This window comes from Tachyglossus aculeatus, chromosome 14, assembly GCF_015852505.1.
Source record: "Tachyglossus aculeatus isolate mTacAcu1 chromosome 14, mTacAcu1.pri, whole genome shotgun sequence".
Taxonomy (NCBI): domain Eukaryota; kingdom Metazoa; phylum Chordata; class Mammalia; order Monotremata; family Tachyglossidae; genus Tachyglossus; species Tachyglossus aculeatus.
The window spans coordinates 45,102,401-45,119,240 of record NC_052079.1 but is presented as its reverse complement, the minus strand read 5'-3'; the positions used below and the strand labels follow the sequence as shown (position 1 = coordinate 45,119,240).

Below are 16,840 nucleotides of genomic sequence, written 5' to 3'. Positions count from 1 at the left end.
ATGTCACAAGTGGGAGAAGTAGAAACACTGTTAATGTCGCATCTTTGTGCTGAACCCTGTGTAATAGCCGCATCTTTAATTTGAGAACTAATTTTATAACTCATATGTGTTAATCTGATAGCAGTGTCATTTCTGAGATTGCTGATAGCTGGTTCTCATTAAAAATATTTGGTTACACTTATTTAGCATTTTTGTAGTGCTCGATGTTTTGGTGGAGGGTTTTAAAATCTTTAAAATCTTGCTCATTTTTTTTTTTCCCTCAGAATTGGGAACTTGGTTAATTCCCTATTAAAGGTGAGGAAACTTTAGAAGCCAAGTGGGAAAAGAAACTAATGACATTAATGGACTGTCATAGAGTTTACAGTACATTTTCTAGTTCTCTGGATTAAACTTCAAATGGAATCTACATACATATGTAAATACAAAGATAGATTTGAAGATGATGTTACTGCTGGTGAAATTTCACCAAAGGGGTGTGAGGGTCACCGAAGGACTGTTCTCATCACAACAAACCCACAAAAATATAAGGACATTTTTACATCTTTACCCCACTGAGGTAAGAATTGAACCCCATAGTAGGGCATCTGCTGCATGAGGTTGCTACACCCTATTTATTCACTCATTCATTCAATCATATTTACTGAGCCCTTGCTGTGTGCAGAGCACTGTACTAAGTGCTTGGGAAAGTACAAGTCAAAAATAAACAATGACATTCCCTGCCCTCAATGAGCTTACAGTCCAGGGGGTGGAGGGGGAGAGACAGACATCAATACAAATAAAATTATGATATTTACATAAGTGCTGTGGGGCTTCGGTGGGTAGGGGGAGAGCAAAGGGAGAGAGTCAGGGAGATTCAGAAGGGAATGAGAGATGAGGAAAAGTGGGGCTTAGTCTGGAAAGGTCTCTTGGAGGAGATGTGCCTTCATTCATTCATGCATTTAATCGTATTTATTGAGTGCTTGTTGTATGCAAAGCACTGTACTAAGCACTTGGGAGAGTACAATATAACATCAGACACATTCCTGCCCACAACAAACTCACAGTTTTCAATAAGGCTTTGAAAGTGGGCAGGGATGGGGAGAGTAATTGTCTGTCAGATTTGACGAGGGAGGGCACTCCAGGCCAGAGGCAGGACGTGAGCAAGGGGTCGACTGGATCAAGGCCCAGTGAGAAGGTTAGCACTAGAGAAGCGAAGTGTGTGGGCTGGGTTATACAAGGAGAGAAGAGAAGACTGTGAGCCGGTCGTTGGGTAGGGACCGTCTCTATATGTTGCTGACTTGTACTTCCCAAGTGCTTAGTACAGTGCTCTGCACACAGTAAGCGCTCAATAAATACGATTGAATGAATGAGTGAAAAAGTAAGGTAGGAGGGGGCAAGGTGATGGAGTGCTTTAAAGCCAAGGGTGAGGAGTTTTTGTTTGATATGGAGGTGGATGGGCAACCACTGGAGTTTTTTGAAGAGCACGGTGACATCCTGAACGTTTCTGTAGAAAAATGATCCAGGTAGCATAGTGAAATTTGGACTGTTCTCTCGACTGTAAGCTCATGGTGGGCAGGGAACATGTCTACCAGTGTTATACTGTACTTTCCCAACCACTTGGTACAGTGCTTTGCACACAGTAAGCACTCAATAAATTCAATTGATTGATTGATCGCATGGAAGAGTAGTTGAAGTGATCGCCCTCATGGCTTTTTATACTTAGGATGCTAAAAATGGAAAACATTGTAGCATGGAAACTCACTACCACCCAGTAATAACTCAAGTGATTAAATTAGGACAATGCCATGAACATCATTACATTTTATCCCTTTTCTTCAGTTCCCTTAGTAAATTTCTTTATTTTTTTAAAACTGTGGGCTCAAAGACATTTGAACTTGTGCTTACGGAGGCAACACAAGCTACTTTTCTACACTTGACAATTTATCTTTTCCCCAAATAGGGTAAATTCCCTTTGTGTAAGTATTGTGGTTTTTTTAAAAAAATAAGGATAACTAAGGATAAAAGATTCATCTACCTGTTCTTAATAACTGTGATTTTGTTAAGCACTTACTATGTGCCAAGCACTGTACTAAGAGAGGTTAATCAGGTCAGACACAGTCCCTGTCCCACACCGGGCCCCAGTTTATGTAGGAGGGAGAATACGTATTGAATCCCCATTTACAGATAAGGAAACTGAGGCCCAGAGAAGTTAAGTGATTTGCCCAAGGACACCCAGCAGGCAAATGATGGGGGCAGGATTGGAAGCCAGGTTCCCTGATTCCCAGGCCTGGGCTCTTTCCTCCAGGTCATGTGCTTCTTCCAATCAGGTAACTTTTAACAGCCCTGTGTAATTAGAAAAATATGTGATCTGATAGGACCTGTGATCCACTCTTAGACTTTCCACTAATTTTCTAGAAATGGGGATATCTGAAAACTGGGGACAATTATATTCTTCCATTTGCTAACTGGGTTATGAGGACTGGTAAACTAATAGCTACAGAGAAGTTTGGGAAAGTCACTAATAATAATGATAATGATAGCATTTATTAAGCGCTTACTATGTGCAAAGCACTGTTCTAAGCGCTGGGGAGGTTACAAGGTGATCAGGATGTGCCACCGGGAGCTTCACAGTCTTAATCCCCATTTTACAGATGAGGTAACTGAGGCACAGAGAAGTTAAGTGACTTGCCCAAAGTCACACAGCTGACAATTGGCGGAGCCGGGGTTTGAACCCATAACCTCTGACTCCAAAGCCCACACTCTTTCCATGGAGCCATGCTGCTTCTGAGTAATAATAGTAATAAATTTTGTGGTATTTGTTATGCACTTACTGTGTGCCAGGCACTGTACTAAGTGCTGGGGTGGATACAAGCAAATTGGGTTGGACACAGTTCCTGTCCCATGTGGGGTTCACAGTCTCAATCCCCATTTTACAGATGAGGCAACTGAGGCCCAGAGAAGTGAAATGATTTGCCCAAGGTCACACAACAGACAAGTGGCCGAGCTGGGATTAGAACCCATGACCTTCTGATTCCCAGGTCGGGTGCTGCTCATGTAATCACACCTGATGTTATTATCATCTTTGTTATATCAATTTTTAATTACACCCTGCAGGGAAGGTTCACTGATGGGCAGAGGGGCCAAACTAAAGCAAGCAGCAGCAACAGTGGTATTAATTTCTGCTGATTTGCAGGGGTTGGGTGGGAGGAGGGGAGGGAGGAAGGCAAAGTCCACTCCTAGGTGGCCCTGTTAGGTCATGTCCCATTAGTACAATTCTTCTAAGAATTTTAACCCTCTCATGCCCCAAATGGGGTTTTCCGGCAGGAAAGCGTTCATTGGTGACAGAATGTAGAGATTGGTGGGAAGGAGTTGGGCCAAAATAGCAGCAAATTAATCTTTAATAGGAAGCAACAATTGTTATTGGTCAGTATAAGCTCCTGTGTGAGAACCTGTACAAATTTAGAAATCAAGATCTTGGGATCAAAATGTAAAAGGTTTTCAATGATCTAATTAACCTTAATTTTTCAAACCACCACCTTAAGCAATCCCAAAAGGGAGGGGAAAAATTATTAAATCATATTAGCCTTGTTCTGAGGTTGAATCCTTTCCAGATCTCTCAGATCACTTGCCACATCTCATTTGACATAATTTTAATTTGGCTCTTCCTTACATTTAAGGGATAAATAATGCATAAGAAAACTTGATTAGCTTTCTTATTAAAACATCACTCTAAATGAGAGGAGGGCTAGAAGACAATACAGCTTGTACGAGGCTTTCCCATGAGCTGTTGAATGGTTTGATGTGATAAATTTGCATAGTCTGAAGCACACAAAGAGCTGATTAATTGAAACCCTTACAATGCTTCTGGAAGCAGCTATTGTAAAACAATAACCATAGGAACTTTACAAAATACACATGCCTGACTGTGTCAAGAGCTTAATAAAATGTGTTCAGGATACACTATTTGGAAACAGAATTGGAGATTTTTATTCTATGCCATAAAACGCTAACCACCCTAATTTCAATGGTTCAGCTGGGTATTTACTAAAAGGTCAAGAGGTTACCTGTTAGCTATTTGTGACCAAAAATTCTTCAATTTTGTTCTTACAATAGTAGGTGACAGTGAACCTAATAATAAAGGATGAAGATGATGGTAGAAAATGATTTTGGGTCCGAATAATAGCGTTAAAACAAAAAAATCTGAGTATCACTTTTAGAACAGGCTTTAAAAGCTCATTAATCACACCATGTCTTTTTTTGTTTGTATTATTATTAGTCTCACCCATTTCTGGAGCTTTCACTCTAGTTTGGCAAAAGAAATCAGGTACTTAAAAGTACCCAGCCGTGCTAAGCATCTAACTAGTATTGCCTTCTACTTTATAGCTTTATAGCTGTTGATTCTCTAAAGGGACTCTTGGTTTAAGTAATGAACCAAACTAAAAGAAAAAAAAGAAAAGAAAGCCATGTAAAAATCAAGTACTTTTAACAAGGCTTCTTCCCATAGCTTTCCACGGTTGCAGTCCCATAACATTTCCTATTTCTCATGCTTCCTTGAAGCATACTGAATAACTGAAAGACTGCTTAAGAATTAACATGGCAGGAAAGTAGCTTTCTGGGGTGTGCGAGGTGGTGGGGGAGAAATCTAAGATTAAAACAATCTTTTTCGTTCAGTTCACTGATTCATTAAACTTTTTTATATGAAATGTTTCTAAGGACATAGGAGAATTCTAAAATCAACCTTTCAGGACTATCACCCCCTTTAACGTGGACATTGTATAAACCAAAGTGTGATGTGTCCTACCATCAAGGGAATAAAAGAGTTTTGTATAGCTTAATTAATTTACAAAAACAAGGGCAATCTTTCATGAATTTAAATTTGTTTCCTTATCTTTTAAGGATAGTTTAAGTGTAGATACTTCAAGAAGGTTCAACCCTTTATCTTAGACCTTCAGCTATTAAAAAGCTTCTGTTTGCCAATTCAAACAATCTTGCCTAAATACAGTTTTTCCTCTCCTTAGGAATACTGTTCGGTATTGCTGCTTAGTTCTGTGATCTACAGGACCTTTGTTGGAGGTGTTAATCCTTTTTCACATGAGAGACTGAGAAATGTTCTTTCAGAGAGTGATATATTGCTTTTTCACTTCAAAGGAGTCCAATTCTCCACCCCCCCCCCCCTTCAACGCCCCCCATCCCCCTCCTCTCATTGCGACTGGCAGGGAAAGCAAGAGGAAATCTGGAAATATAATAATTTGGTTTGCATGCAACTCAGATGAAACTTTATTTGGGTTCTCCCTTAGTCTTCTTTGGGCCCACAGATGATTTCACTCTAAGTATTCAAGATAAAAAGATCAGGGCAGGAAGTCTGCTTACGTTTCTTGCAAATGCACCGGCCATTAGAGAAACCAAGATTGAAGATAAAAACAATGTGCTCCACCTTTGATATGTTCACACTCTATAGTTTATAAGGCAAAGATGTCTAAAGGCTTAAATAAAATGACTGCCCTTTTTATGGAAAATCCATTCTTTCAAAACATACTTATATGAAATTTTGCTTTATGTTATATTCCCGGGGTGCTCCCATTTTGCTAACCGCTTCCCTACATCCACACTTTTGATTCGGTTTAAAAGCACTGATAGGAAAATCTACTCGAGCGAGTGGGAAATCACAGATATCCTTCTCTCATGCTCCTTTCTATTTTCTGCGTCTGACTCTAGTTGTATACCAATCAGGTAAGTCATAACTCCACTCAAAAGTACTTGGAAGACAAGAAAACTTCAGGGGGAATATTCAAAGAGTAAAGCTTTAAGCACCCTTTCCCAAATGAACTACATCAAGAAGCCTTCTTTTGTGCTGAAAAAAAAAATGTTGGATTGCATAGAAGGCTAGTACGGATAATTATGTTCCTATTACTAGTTTGTAAATTACTGATAGATGGCTTTCTCTAGAGATTCTTGAACAAAGGTCTACCCCTTCCTTGAAGTAAACTGATTGCACATTTACTGGTGAGATACATAACTAAATTCACAAAGGAGGCAGGGAGAACAGCACTTCTTTGGAACTCTTTGAATTTCTCATTAGACGATTAAAAGAATTATAAATTGCTTATTGAAGCTCCCTTATCTAAAAAGTGTGCTATGAATACTGCCTGTTGCTGAGCTCTGAGTAGTCTTTATGTCAATTGTAATGCCCTCGTCTTTATGAAATACTTTTCTTCTGCTTCTCCTCAACACTTGGCTCCCTCTGATCAACCCTTCTCCATTTTTGGGGTCAAGGAAGGTGATGCTGCTTATTGTGTCTGCCAACATTTTTAAACAGCTACTGATAAAACACTTTCCCTCTCTTCAGTGTGCCTTCTCCGCCCAATTACCATTCAATCATTGTTTATCACACAGCACTGATGTTGATTCCCAACTAATTACTACTTATTCTCTTGCTCCAGTTTACCGGCTCATTCTATCCTCTTCAATCTTTTTCACAAGCTCTTTTATAACTAAAAATATATATGCTTTCCCACACACACAGCGCTACTTCTATTTAGCTTTTTCTCCCTGCCTGTTCCATTTATCTAATAATTATCTCACCACCTTGCCAGTGATTATGCACTAACAAAACAGGCAATCATTTTCTTTTTGAAAAAAATGTTTTCATTTCTCAGCTATATGGTATATAGTGACAGAAGCTTAAATGTTAAGGTATAATGCATACTCTAACAGAATACTACAGACCTCCTAAAAGCAGTTTTATTACTGGAATGCTAAATCAGGCAAAGGAGCATCCTTCCAAATAGTTTTTTGAGACCAGAGTAGAGGCCACAAAAATCCTGGCTCTTGATCAAAAGACATAATGCTGGAATAGAGGCTAAATAGAATCTGATAAGAATCTCTGGGCCGTCATCTCATTTGAACTGGTGGCTGGGGAATATCTGCTAGTTGAAGGTTATGCAAGGAAAAAGAAAGCCCATTTTCAATTAACTGCCCATTTCAGCAGCAAATGATAATAAACAGCATTTGTTAAGCGCTTGCTACACTTTAAGCACTAAGTACTGGGGTAGATACAAGATCATCAGGTCCTACATGAGGCTCACAGTCTAAGTAGGAAGGGGAGCAGTTATTGAATTCCCATTTTACAGATTAAGGAATTCAGACACAGAGAACTTAAGTGACTTGCCTAAGGTCACACAGCAGACAAGTGGAAGAGTTGGGATTAGAACCTAGGTGCTCTGACTCCCAGAGCAGCGTTTTCTCCCTAGGCCACGCTGCTTCTCCACTGGGTTCCATTCACTATTTCTCTTGTTCTGTGCATAGAGAGAATCGTAATATTGCTTGCACAGATTGTAGTAGTAGTAGTATTGGCTTCTACATAAACTCCTGAATTAATATTCTGTCAAAGGCTTTCAATTTCATGATGACCCACTACTGCCACCCTACAGAGAAGTTCAGAAGAACGTGAAGAGTGCAAAAATTTCTATTGTGTGGGAAAATTTCATCAGCATGTAACAGTACTATACAGTCCATGAATGTGAGCCTCTGTGGCCTAAAGAAAATATACTAGGGTTGAGAATAATATTTTCAAGTTTTAATAACATTTTCACTTGTTCTCAGCACAATACCTCTTAAGACCTGGGTCTCTAGGCCTGTGTTGATTTTCAAGTTGCAAGCCACCCCTTGCGACAATATCATATGATGAATGTTTCAAGGGGGACTAGTATTGTTAATTTTTAAAACTGCTTGTTCTTGTCCTTACGGAATCAAGGGAGACTGCTGACTGCCACTAAGTCTGACAATATTCTCTGCCAGAGTCCAGCAGCCCCCTTCTAATCACTACAGTTCTGAGAGTTCACATGTAGTGAATGGTACTGGATATGGAGTAACACAATCTCTATACAGAGCATTTCTGAACTTGAACAGTAATTCCATAGTCATAGTCCTATGACCAGGTCAGGGTGATTGGGAAATGGTGGATGAAATTGGGGAAATTAGGGCACAAAGTAAAGCTGGGAGACTTCATTTATCATCCCAAAGATTGGCTGAATAACTCATCAGCATGAGTGCTGGAGGTAAGGTCAGGAAAAATGGCACTAAAGCAACTTGTAGAAGCTACAGATATTATATTGAATTTCATTTTGAAAAATGATTAGCTTGTATCTATCCCAGTGCTTAGTACAGTGCCTGGCATGTAGTAAGCACTTAAGGAATACCATTAAAAAAAAAAGTGGGCAAGGATTTGGAGCAGGATACATGGAATAGTCATTCTGCAGCAGAGACTACAATTCAATAAAATTTAACACTTTTGCTGGAGAAAGTAGAGAAGAGAGTGAGTAAAAAAAACCCACCACCATGATTAATTTTAATTTTGCAAAAGGAAACAATGAAAAAATGAAGACCACTGTTAAAAAAGGTCTCAAGGGAAACATCAACAACCACACAATTTTAGCGTTTCAGGTAAATGTGTGCTGCAGAACAAAAATTCCATAAAAAGTGTCAGATTAGGTGCGACTATCAAATTAGGCAGGCCAAAAAGGAGCAGGAATCAGTGGGGCCACTTGACAATTGTGAAATAAAGTTGACAGTCAGGGTGAAAAGGAGAGAGCCAAGAAATTCTTCTAGGTTGGTATTTTTTTAATGAAAGATTCAGAGAAATTGCTACACCCAAACTATTTTTTTTTTGCTGCAGACAGGTTAGGTTAATTTAATTATGACTACCACACACGATGTTTTAGACCAATTTGATAAACTGAATGTAAACAAATCACTGAGACTCAAACATCTGGGAATTCTTAAGGAATTTATAGGGGGAGTTACACAACTCTTGGCAAGAATATATTACCTACTGACCACTGAGCTGGAGTATTGGCAGATGACCAAAATACCTCCCATCAGCAAAAGGTGCTCCCAAACCAGTCCTGAGATTAAAAACTTGTGAGGCTCACTGCGAACACTCACCTTGCAAATTAATACACATTTAGAATCAGTGAGTATTTAGAAAAAGTACAAGCTGTTGGGGTAAAAGACAACACTGAATCAGTTAAGTGAAAAAGCATATCTGACATCTGCAAGAGTTCTTTGAAAAGGCCAATACATATGTAGGATGGGGAAATAAATGCATTTTAAAGATTTAGATTTCCAATTGCAGCAAAATATGGATTCCTGCAAAATGTCATCAAAACATGAACAGAAAATCAACCTGGATAACTCGTTGAGTTTGCAAAAGAACCCAGATTTCTACTTGGCTGAAATAAAACATGTGTTTTTCCTTACATTATTTTCCCAAGCCTTCAAAACCTATCATTGTCACCCCAATAAATCAGATGAATTTGCCACGGCATACTATGGTTGTACATATTTATTACTCTATTTATTTATTTATTTATTTTACTTGTACATTTCTATCCTATTTATTTTATTTTGTTGGTATGTTTGGTTCTGTTCTCTGTCTCCCCCTTTTAGACTGTGAGCCCACTGTTGGGTAGGGACTGTCTCTATGTGTTGCCAATTTGTACTTCCCAAGCGCTTAGTACAGTGCTCTGCATATAGTATGTGCTCAATAAATACGATTGATTGATTGATTGATACTAACAAGGGAATCCAGATTAATCAAGTATTTTTACCCTTGATTTTAAAGCCACTTGGAAGAGGAAAATGAGCAAGAAAACATCTTGCTACAGGTGAAAAGTCATCTAAACCAAAAGAAATTCCATATAGAGATTCACAAGTCAGCCTTCTTCCAATAAGAAGCAGTAGGTCTGTGAGCTGTTGTCATGTTTAAGTTTTGCCAGTTGAAAACCACTGCTCCATTAGTTCATTTTGATTCCAACCTTAATGGGTCTTAGGATGTCGATAAGGATATGACAACCCAGGAAGCAGTGTGGCCTAGTGGAAAGAGCATGCGCCTGGGAGTCAGAGGACCTGACTTCTAATTTCGGCTCTGCCACGTGGCTGCTGCGTGACCTTGGGCAAGTCGCTTCACTTCTCTGTGCCTCAGTTATCTCATTTGTACAATGAGGACTAAGACTGTGAACCCTATGTGGGACAAGGACCGTGTCCAACCTGATTATCTTGTATCTACTCCAGTGCTGAGAATTTGCCTGGCACATAATAAGCACTTAACAAATACAATTATTAGCAACCCTCTTTTTCTGTAATTTATTCAAAGCCACCACACAGCAGCATTCAATAATAGCCACGAACATTTTACTAATATAAAAGGAAATATCTTTCACAAAAGTATCAAGTTATTTTAAACAGGACAGGACTATAATTCATTTTTCAAACACAGTTAAGACAAAAAATGTGATTTACCTTTTTGCCCATGACGGCTGCTAAATTTATCTCCAATTTCTGGACGCCTGGTCTGTCGTAGGAGCATCTTGATTAGAAAAGCATCCTCCGCATTTGAAGATATCATTACCTTTTCAATATATGAATCAGTGGCACCCTTGTAGCTAACAATGGGAGAAAAAATGCACAATGTTAGCTTACGAAAACCATCATCCGTGACTCCAAATTACTATGGCCAAGGCTCTACTTCCCTCTGTTCCAAGTATCTCTAGCTCTTCTCCACTGTGAATTCTTTGACTTAGTTCCACTCTTCTTCAACATCCGTCTGGCTTTGTGTTTAACACATCTTCATCCAATCTGTACTTCCTATAGATAGTTATTTTCTCTCCCTTCAAGATATTTCCTAAGCTATAAGAGCATTTCAAAAAGAATCCCAAACCTCCAGTTTTAACCAATGCCAGGCATTATGGTTACTGAGCCCAGTATTATTCCCTTTACAGGGGGGTGGAGTGGGTTGTCTTACCTGTGCAGGGATCCCTGGGACACCTATGTGGGAGACTGTGCCCTCCCTCTTGCCCACAGTCCTAGAATGTTAAACCAACTACTTGTGAGACAACCCGTGAGGTGATACAGCTTTGGTAGTGATTTGCCCAGATGCTAGGTGATAAGCCTAAGCAGTTGCCATCCAGGAAGTAATATTCTTCTCTTGAAAGGGAGATTATGGAAAGGACTTACTTTCTAGACTGAAGATTGAAAGCTCATTGTGGGCAGGGAATGTGTCTGTTATATTGTACTCTCTCAAGCACTTAGTACAGTGCTCTGCACACAGTAAGTGCTCATTAAATACAATTGACCAACTGACCTACTTTCCCTCCTGAGAGGATGTTGCTGGACTCTAAGGAGCCTCAGGCCAGAGCTCAGCTCCCTGCTATTAGCATAATGAGCTGAGATTTATCAAATGATGCCCAGACATAGAAATTTCCTTCATACAATCTATCAAATAGGTTAACATAGTTATCCTTTTCACTCGTTTCTGGCTCCATCAAGTCCTCTTTTTATTTTCCTAATCAGCCACGGGGCTACTGAGATGTGAGTGACTTGCCACAATCATTTGACAAGACCTGAGCAGAGTACAGATCGGAACACACTGTCTCGGGTTTTCCATTTGCTAATCTACCACTTCACAAGTCTCTTACTTCCACCCGCTCTTCTTTTCTCTACCGTTTTCGTAAAGCCCAACATTATACCATGACATACGTTATTGGTACATCTTTATACTGTGGTTGCTGAGGTACATTACTTCCCTCTAGAGGAATCTGGGTCACTGTTGGCATGGACTTGTTCACAAGCACTTGTTTGTTTTCTACTTTCTCACCTATGAATATGAGAAGAGTGTTAGACAAATATAGGTATCTCACATAAAGTGTAGGAGATCACTAAAGCATAGAATTAATTCTATGAAGAAAGTTGCTCTGCCTTATCAAAGGTAACTGAAGAAAGGATAAAAGACCACATATGTGCAAGAGGTGAATAAACTAGATTTGTTATTTTTGCAACATTAAGAAAGTAAACGAAAACTACTTGGCAATATGAATATTTTCTAATAAATTGACACAGAGGCACATCAAACAGCATTGACGTATCAGTGCACAACATAATTTCAAATCTCTTTTAGGGTTCATTCTAAATCATTCACTCTATTTAAATAAATAGAAAGTGTCAAATCAAGATCAACTCATCTGTAGCTCCCGTTTGAATCTTACAACATCTCCTTTTTACTTTTCATAAAACCGGTAGTTTTTACAATTGCTTTGCTGAGGTAACATCTATTTTACTTGTGTCTCTAATCATTTTAGTAACATTTTCTATGGAGAAATGTGTCATTCCAGAAACTAAGATCTCCAGACGAACAGCTCTCAACTCCTAACCAGGTAGCCCAAGAAGTGGCAATTGGGCAGGACTTCTCATGGACAGTACAATAACTCTATTCACAGGACTGGTCTGGTTCCTGGAATATATTATAAAGAAAAGTCTGAATAAAATTTATTGTGCAAACACAAAGATGGACCGCAGCAGAATGGCACTGTTTTCTAAATATCATCTCACATTCTTTTTGTCCACTTTTCCTAAATCTCGAGTAGTAGTAGTAGTAGTAGCAAAGGTATTTATTGAGTGCCCACTGTGAGCAATATACATGCTCTCTGTCCACAAGCTTACTCTCCCTGAGTGTAAGATTAGTTTCAATATCATCATTCACTGATATTTATTGAGGTCCAAAAGGAAGCATGACCTAAAGAAGATATCTTGAAACTCTTCTCCCAGTGCTGTAATGATCACATATAAAAGTATTCTATTTCCAGTAACATGTACCTGGAGAACAAATGCCATCAGCGTCTAAAATTTCATGTCGCCAGATAGGTTTCCGGGTGGCAGCATCCAACATTGGTCCCATAACCTTATCAAATGTCTGATTTGTATACCGCTTCAGTGTACATTTGGCATTTTTATATACAAGGCATCGCCCAAAACCTAAAATGAAGTAAAACTGAGGGTCAAAATCATTAATAGCACTGATTGAATAGGAAATGTTCACTCATACTAAAATAGAATGAATTTCATCATATATACACTTCTCTCCCAGAAGGTGTGTTCCCTGGAAACTTTCCTTGCCCTTGGGCAGGATCCGGGTGAGGGAAACCCTCACCTTGCTCCAGCAAAATCAAAATTCTTTCAGGAAAGGTGAGGATTTGGTTCAAGATCACGAAAAGCAATGAAAGAGGATTTCTTAAAAAACAAAACAAAAAAAAAACCTTTTTCTTGAGCAGAAAAAAGTCTCAGAGGCTTCCAGGGTATAAAAGAATTTAAAAAAACCTCCAAGAATAGACAAAGAGAGGGTCTCTAATGCCCTCCAGGTATTTACCATCCTTAGTACATGAAGTGTGGCAGTAATGAGCTTAAAAAACAGTTCAGCTGGTTTGGGAGCAGTTTAACACCTCCAGATTCCTTGTACTTGAACTTTAATGTTTCTAATTGTAACACACCTTTAAATTCTACACAGATACCAGCAAAAAGACAAGTTTTGGTTTCAAAATTGCATCTTTCTCTTTGTAAAATTTTGCCACAAACAACCACTAGGTAGAAAACTTTTGTCTTTATCCCAAATACATAGAATACAAAGATACCTAGAAGCCTAGATTGTCTTTTCATTTGTAGGTGGTGGCTGTAAACCAGATAGAGTACTCTTATATAATAAAACTGTATCCCATAGTTTCTGATAGACATCAACAGGCTTCAGATTTCCACATAAGCATTACCAGTTAATCAGAAAGAAAAACAGCCAGTCTTAAAACATGGTTGCTGTCATTTTAGGAGAAAAAGGGGCATAAATTAAGTGCAGCAGACATTAACGCCAAAGATACATGTCTAAGGGTACTGGTACTGCTGCTTAGCAACTAGTAGATGGGAAGGAGAAAGTAGTGGATATGCCTGGAGCGGGGGGAGAAAAACAGAATATGACTAAAGAAGTCAATTTTCATTATCGGCAGGTAACTCACAAAATATCTCTCTACAAAAATTGAGCTCTCCAGGAGAAATTCAAAGAGAAAGAGAAAAATTATTTTTAGAAAACAAGTCAAAAATCATAACTTCCCAGGAAGAAATTTCCTTAACTTGGTATTTCTTTCTGAATTCTTTAGGATTTAGAGGCAGCAAGGGTTTAAACTTGAAAATGAAAATTACATCCAAAAGTATGATCTTTTTTATTTTCCCAATTTATCTGAAAAAATAACACTAATAGTACAAACAGAACAAGACATTTTTAATACAAATTTCTAACCTTTGAGAAAACACCACTAGTACTCTCTAATCCTCAAGTTAAAAATGAGAATGAGCATGCAGGTTTTTTTGAAGAATTGTATTTAAATAATTGTGATATTTGTTAAGTACTTACTATGTGTTAGGCACTGTACTGGGCCCTAGGGTGGATACAAGTAGATTGGGTTGGACACAATCCTTGTCCCATATGGGGTTCACAGTCTCAATCCCTATTTTACAAATGAGGTAACTGAGGTACAGGGAAGTGAAGTGACTTGCCAAGGTCACACAGCAGAACAAGTGGCAGAGCTGGGAGGAGAACCCATGACCTTCTGACTCCTAGGCCTGTGCTCTATCCACTATACCATGATGCTTCTGGTTCAACTGCCTTAAGCCGTGTTTCTATAAAAGAAAATCCAAAGAATCCAGAATTTTAAAAAAATAATAAATGACTTTATACTTTTTTTCATGGTATTTGTTAAGCACTTACTATGTGCCAGGTACTACACTTATTATTGGGGTAGAGACAAGCTAATCAGGTTGGACACAGTCCATGTCCCACATGAGGTAACTGAGGCACAGAGAGGTTAAGTGACTTGCCTAAGGTCACACAGCAGAAAAGTGGTAGAGCCAGGAATAAAGCTCAGGTCCTCTTGCTCCCAAGGCCTGTGTTCAGTTACATATAATCATGCATTTTGTTGAAAAACAGATGCAGTTTAAATAATTTTTTGGTACCAAATGCATCCAAGGTCTACTAAGAAAAAAGGCCCTTAATTTTACTCCTCAATATCCAGAGACAAGAACCATAAAGAGATAATACACTTAGGTGAACACATTATGATCTCAAACAAACCAAACACATCTTACCTCTATCCAAGGAGGCCTTGTTTAAAACTAGAGCATCTTCAATATCATAACCACTGTAACTCATCACAGCAACAGTGGCATTCTGACCAGCTGGCAGTTTTTCAAAATCTATCAATTCGATGGTCTTCGTTTTAACCATTGGCTTTTGTGGATAAGCCAGCAGGTACATAAGGGTATCGATTCGATTCCGTTGGTTATATCCAATAGTACCTTTGCATCGGAGACAAAAACATTTACTATTTGAAATATTTTGGCAGCAGTGCATTGACTGGACAATGTTGCTTTGGGAAAAGATCATTAAAATAGATTATTATATTTATAACTTGGCTAGGACCTGATCCTCCCTCATGAGAGTGTGAAAGTTCCAATAGATGAAGTTATGGGAGACAAAGGTATCAAGTTAGAACACACGATAGGAGTGTTTAGGTATTATTATTACTTTATAAGGAAATTATAATAATGATAATGCTTCATTAAGTTGGCATAGGGGAGCGTGAGACCGGGTGTAGTTGGGCTGGCCAATAATTGTCTTTCTGATGGTCCTGGGCTCTAGGCTGCAGCAGCAAAGAGCAGCACAGCTGCTTCTTCCTTGTGTCTGCTAATTCTGTTGTACTGTGCTTTCCCAAACGCTTAGTACAGTGCTCTGCACTAAGCATTAATAAATACCACTGACTGGCCAGTTTGTCATCTCCCTTTGCCCCAAAGATCTCAACCCTTTCAAGGTTGAAAGAAGGGAGAAGGTTGAAGGGAGGACACATAAAATAATAATTGTGGTATTTGTCAAGCGCTTTCTATGTGCCAGGCACTGTACTAAGTGCTGGGGTGGAAACAAGCAAATTGGGCGGGACACAGTCCCTGTCCCATGTGGCGCTCACAGTCTCAATCCCAAGGCCATGCAGCAGACAAGTGGGGGAATCAGGATTAGAACCCATGATCTTCTGATCCCTGGGTCCGTGCTCTATCCACTACTCCATGCTGCTTCTCAAAGTTAGACGAAGAAGTGCCAGATTGAAATCAAAAGAAAATAAAAATAGCAAGCGCCCACGTTTCTTGGCACCCGGATCACATGAGTCTGCTCATGAGAGGCAGCGGGCAACCTGTACCGCAGACAGGCAGAGTCTAGCTCCATGTTTTGGTGAACTCTTAATACTTGAATGATCGTGGGAGGCATTGAAATTACAGATGGCACAGTTTCTTGAGAGTAACTGACCTATACATTCATTTTCCCGTAATTTATGTTGAGACTCCATCACAAATGGTGCAATTAACTGTGGCACAACAATATTTATTGTGTGAAATAAAACCACTCCTGTTGAAACTCCGGTAAAAGTTCACTGACAATAAGTTTGCCCTCCTTCGTGAAATTGTTCAGAATTTATGTTGGGATTTCAGCCTCAATTATACATCTCTCGCAGCTTGAGGCGTACATTTGAGCAATACCCCACCAGGCAGCCAGAAATGTCCTCTGAGACCTGAAAAGAACATTACTTTGCAGTAGGGAAACATAAGTAACTGTATCTCTAAACAATGGTCAAGGCGACTGGATACAGCTATAAATTGTGCTACTTGGCATATGATCCCAAGTCATTATAACTGGACATTGAAGGTATCAAAAGCTGAACAGTAAAACAGTAAAACAAACCATTTGTGTTACTGCTCAAAGGGCACACTTCCTTGAGCACTCCATTTTGTGGGGAAAGTAGGGTGATAGCTTTAACAGGATGATGAGACAAACTGCGAGGAATCTTTAGCTTATACTCTATCACACAAATAAAATAAGGTACTTTAACCAATTTAAAATTCCCACCACAATCTAAACCTTGCCTAAAATACAAACTTTAGCACTTCAGATGCAGAAGACTACATCATCACTTTTATCAATAAGTTAATCTGAAAAATTACT

At 39.1% G+C, this 16,840-nt stretch overlaps 1 protein-coding gene across 1 annotated transcript in view; it reads right to left on the bottom strand.

The window, feature by feature from the left end:
- POLR3B (RNA polymerase III subunit B) overlaps positions 1 to 16,840 on the bottom strand; it is a 101,289-nt gene that overhangs the window by 24,022 nt on the left and 60,427 nt on the right. The window contains exons 20-23 of the mRNA XM_038756724.1: positions 14,938 to 15,147; positions 12,628 to 12,786; positions 11,515 to 11,632; positions 10,279 to 10,421 (exon numbers count right to left, since the gene is read on the bottom strand). Of these exons, the coding sequence (XP_038612652.1) occupies positions 10,279 to 10,421; positions 11,515 to 11,632; positions 12,628 to 12,786; positions 14,938 to 15,147 (630 nt within the window). The remainder of the gene's footprint in view (positions 1 to 10,278; positions 10,422 to 11,514; positions 11,633 to 12,627; positions 12,787 to 14,937; positions 15,148 to 16,840) is intronic.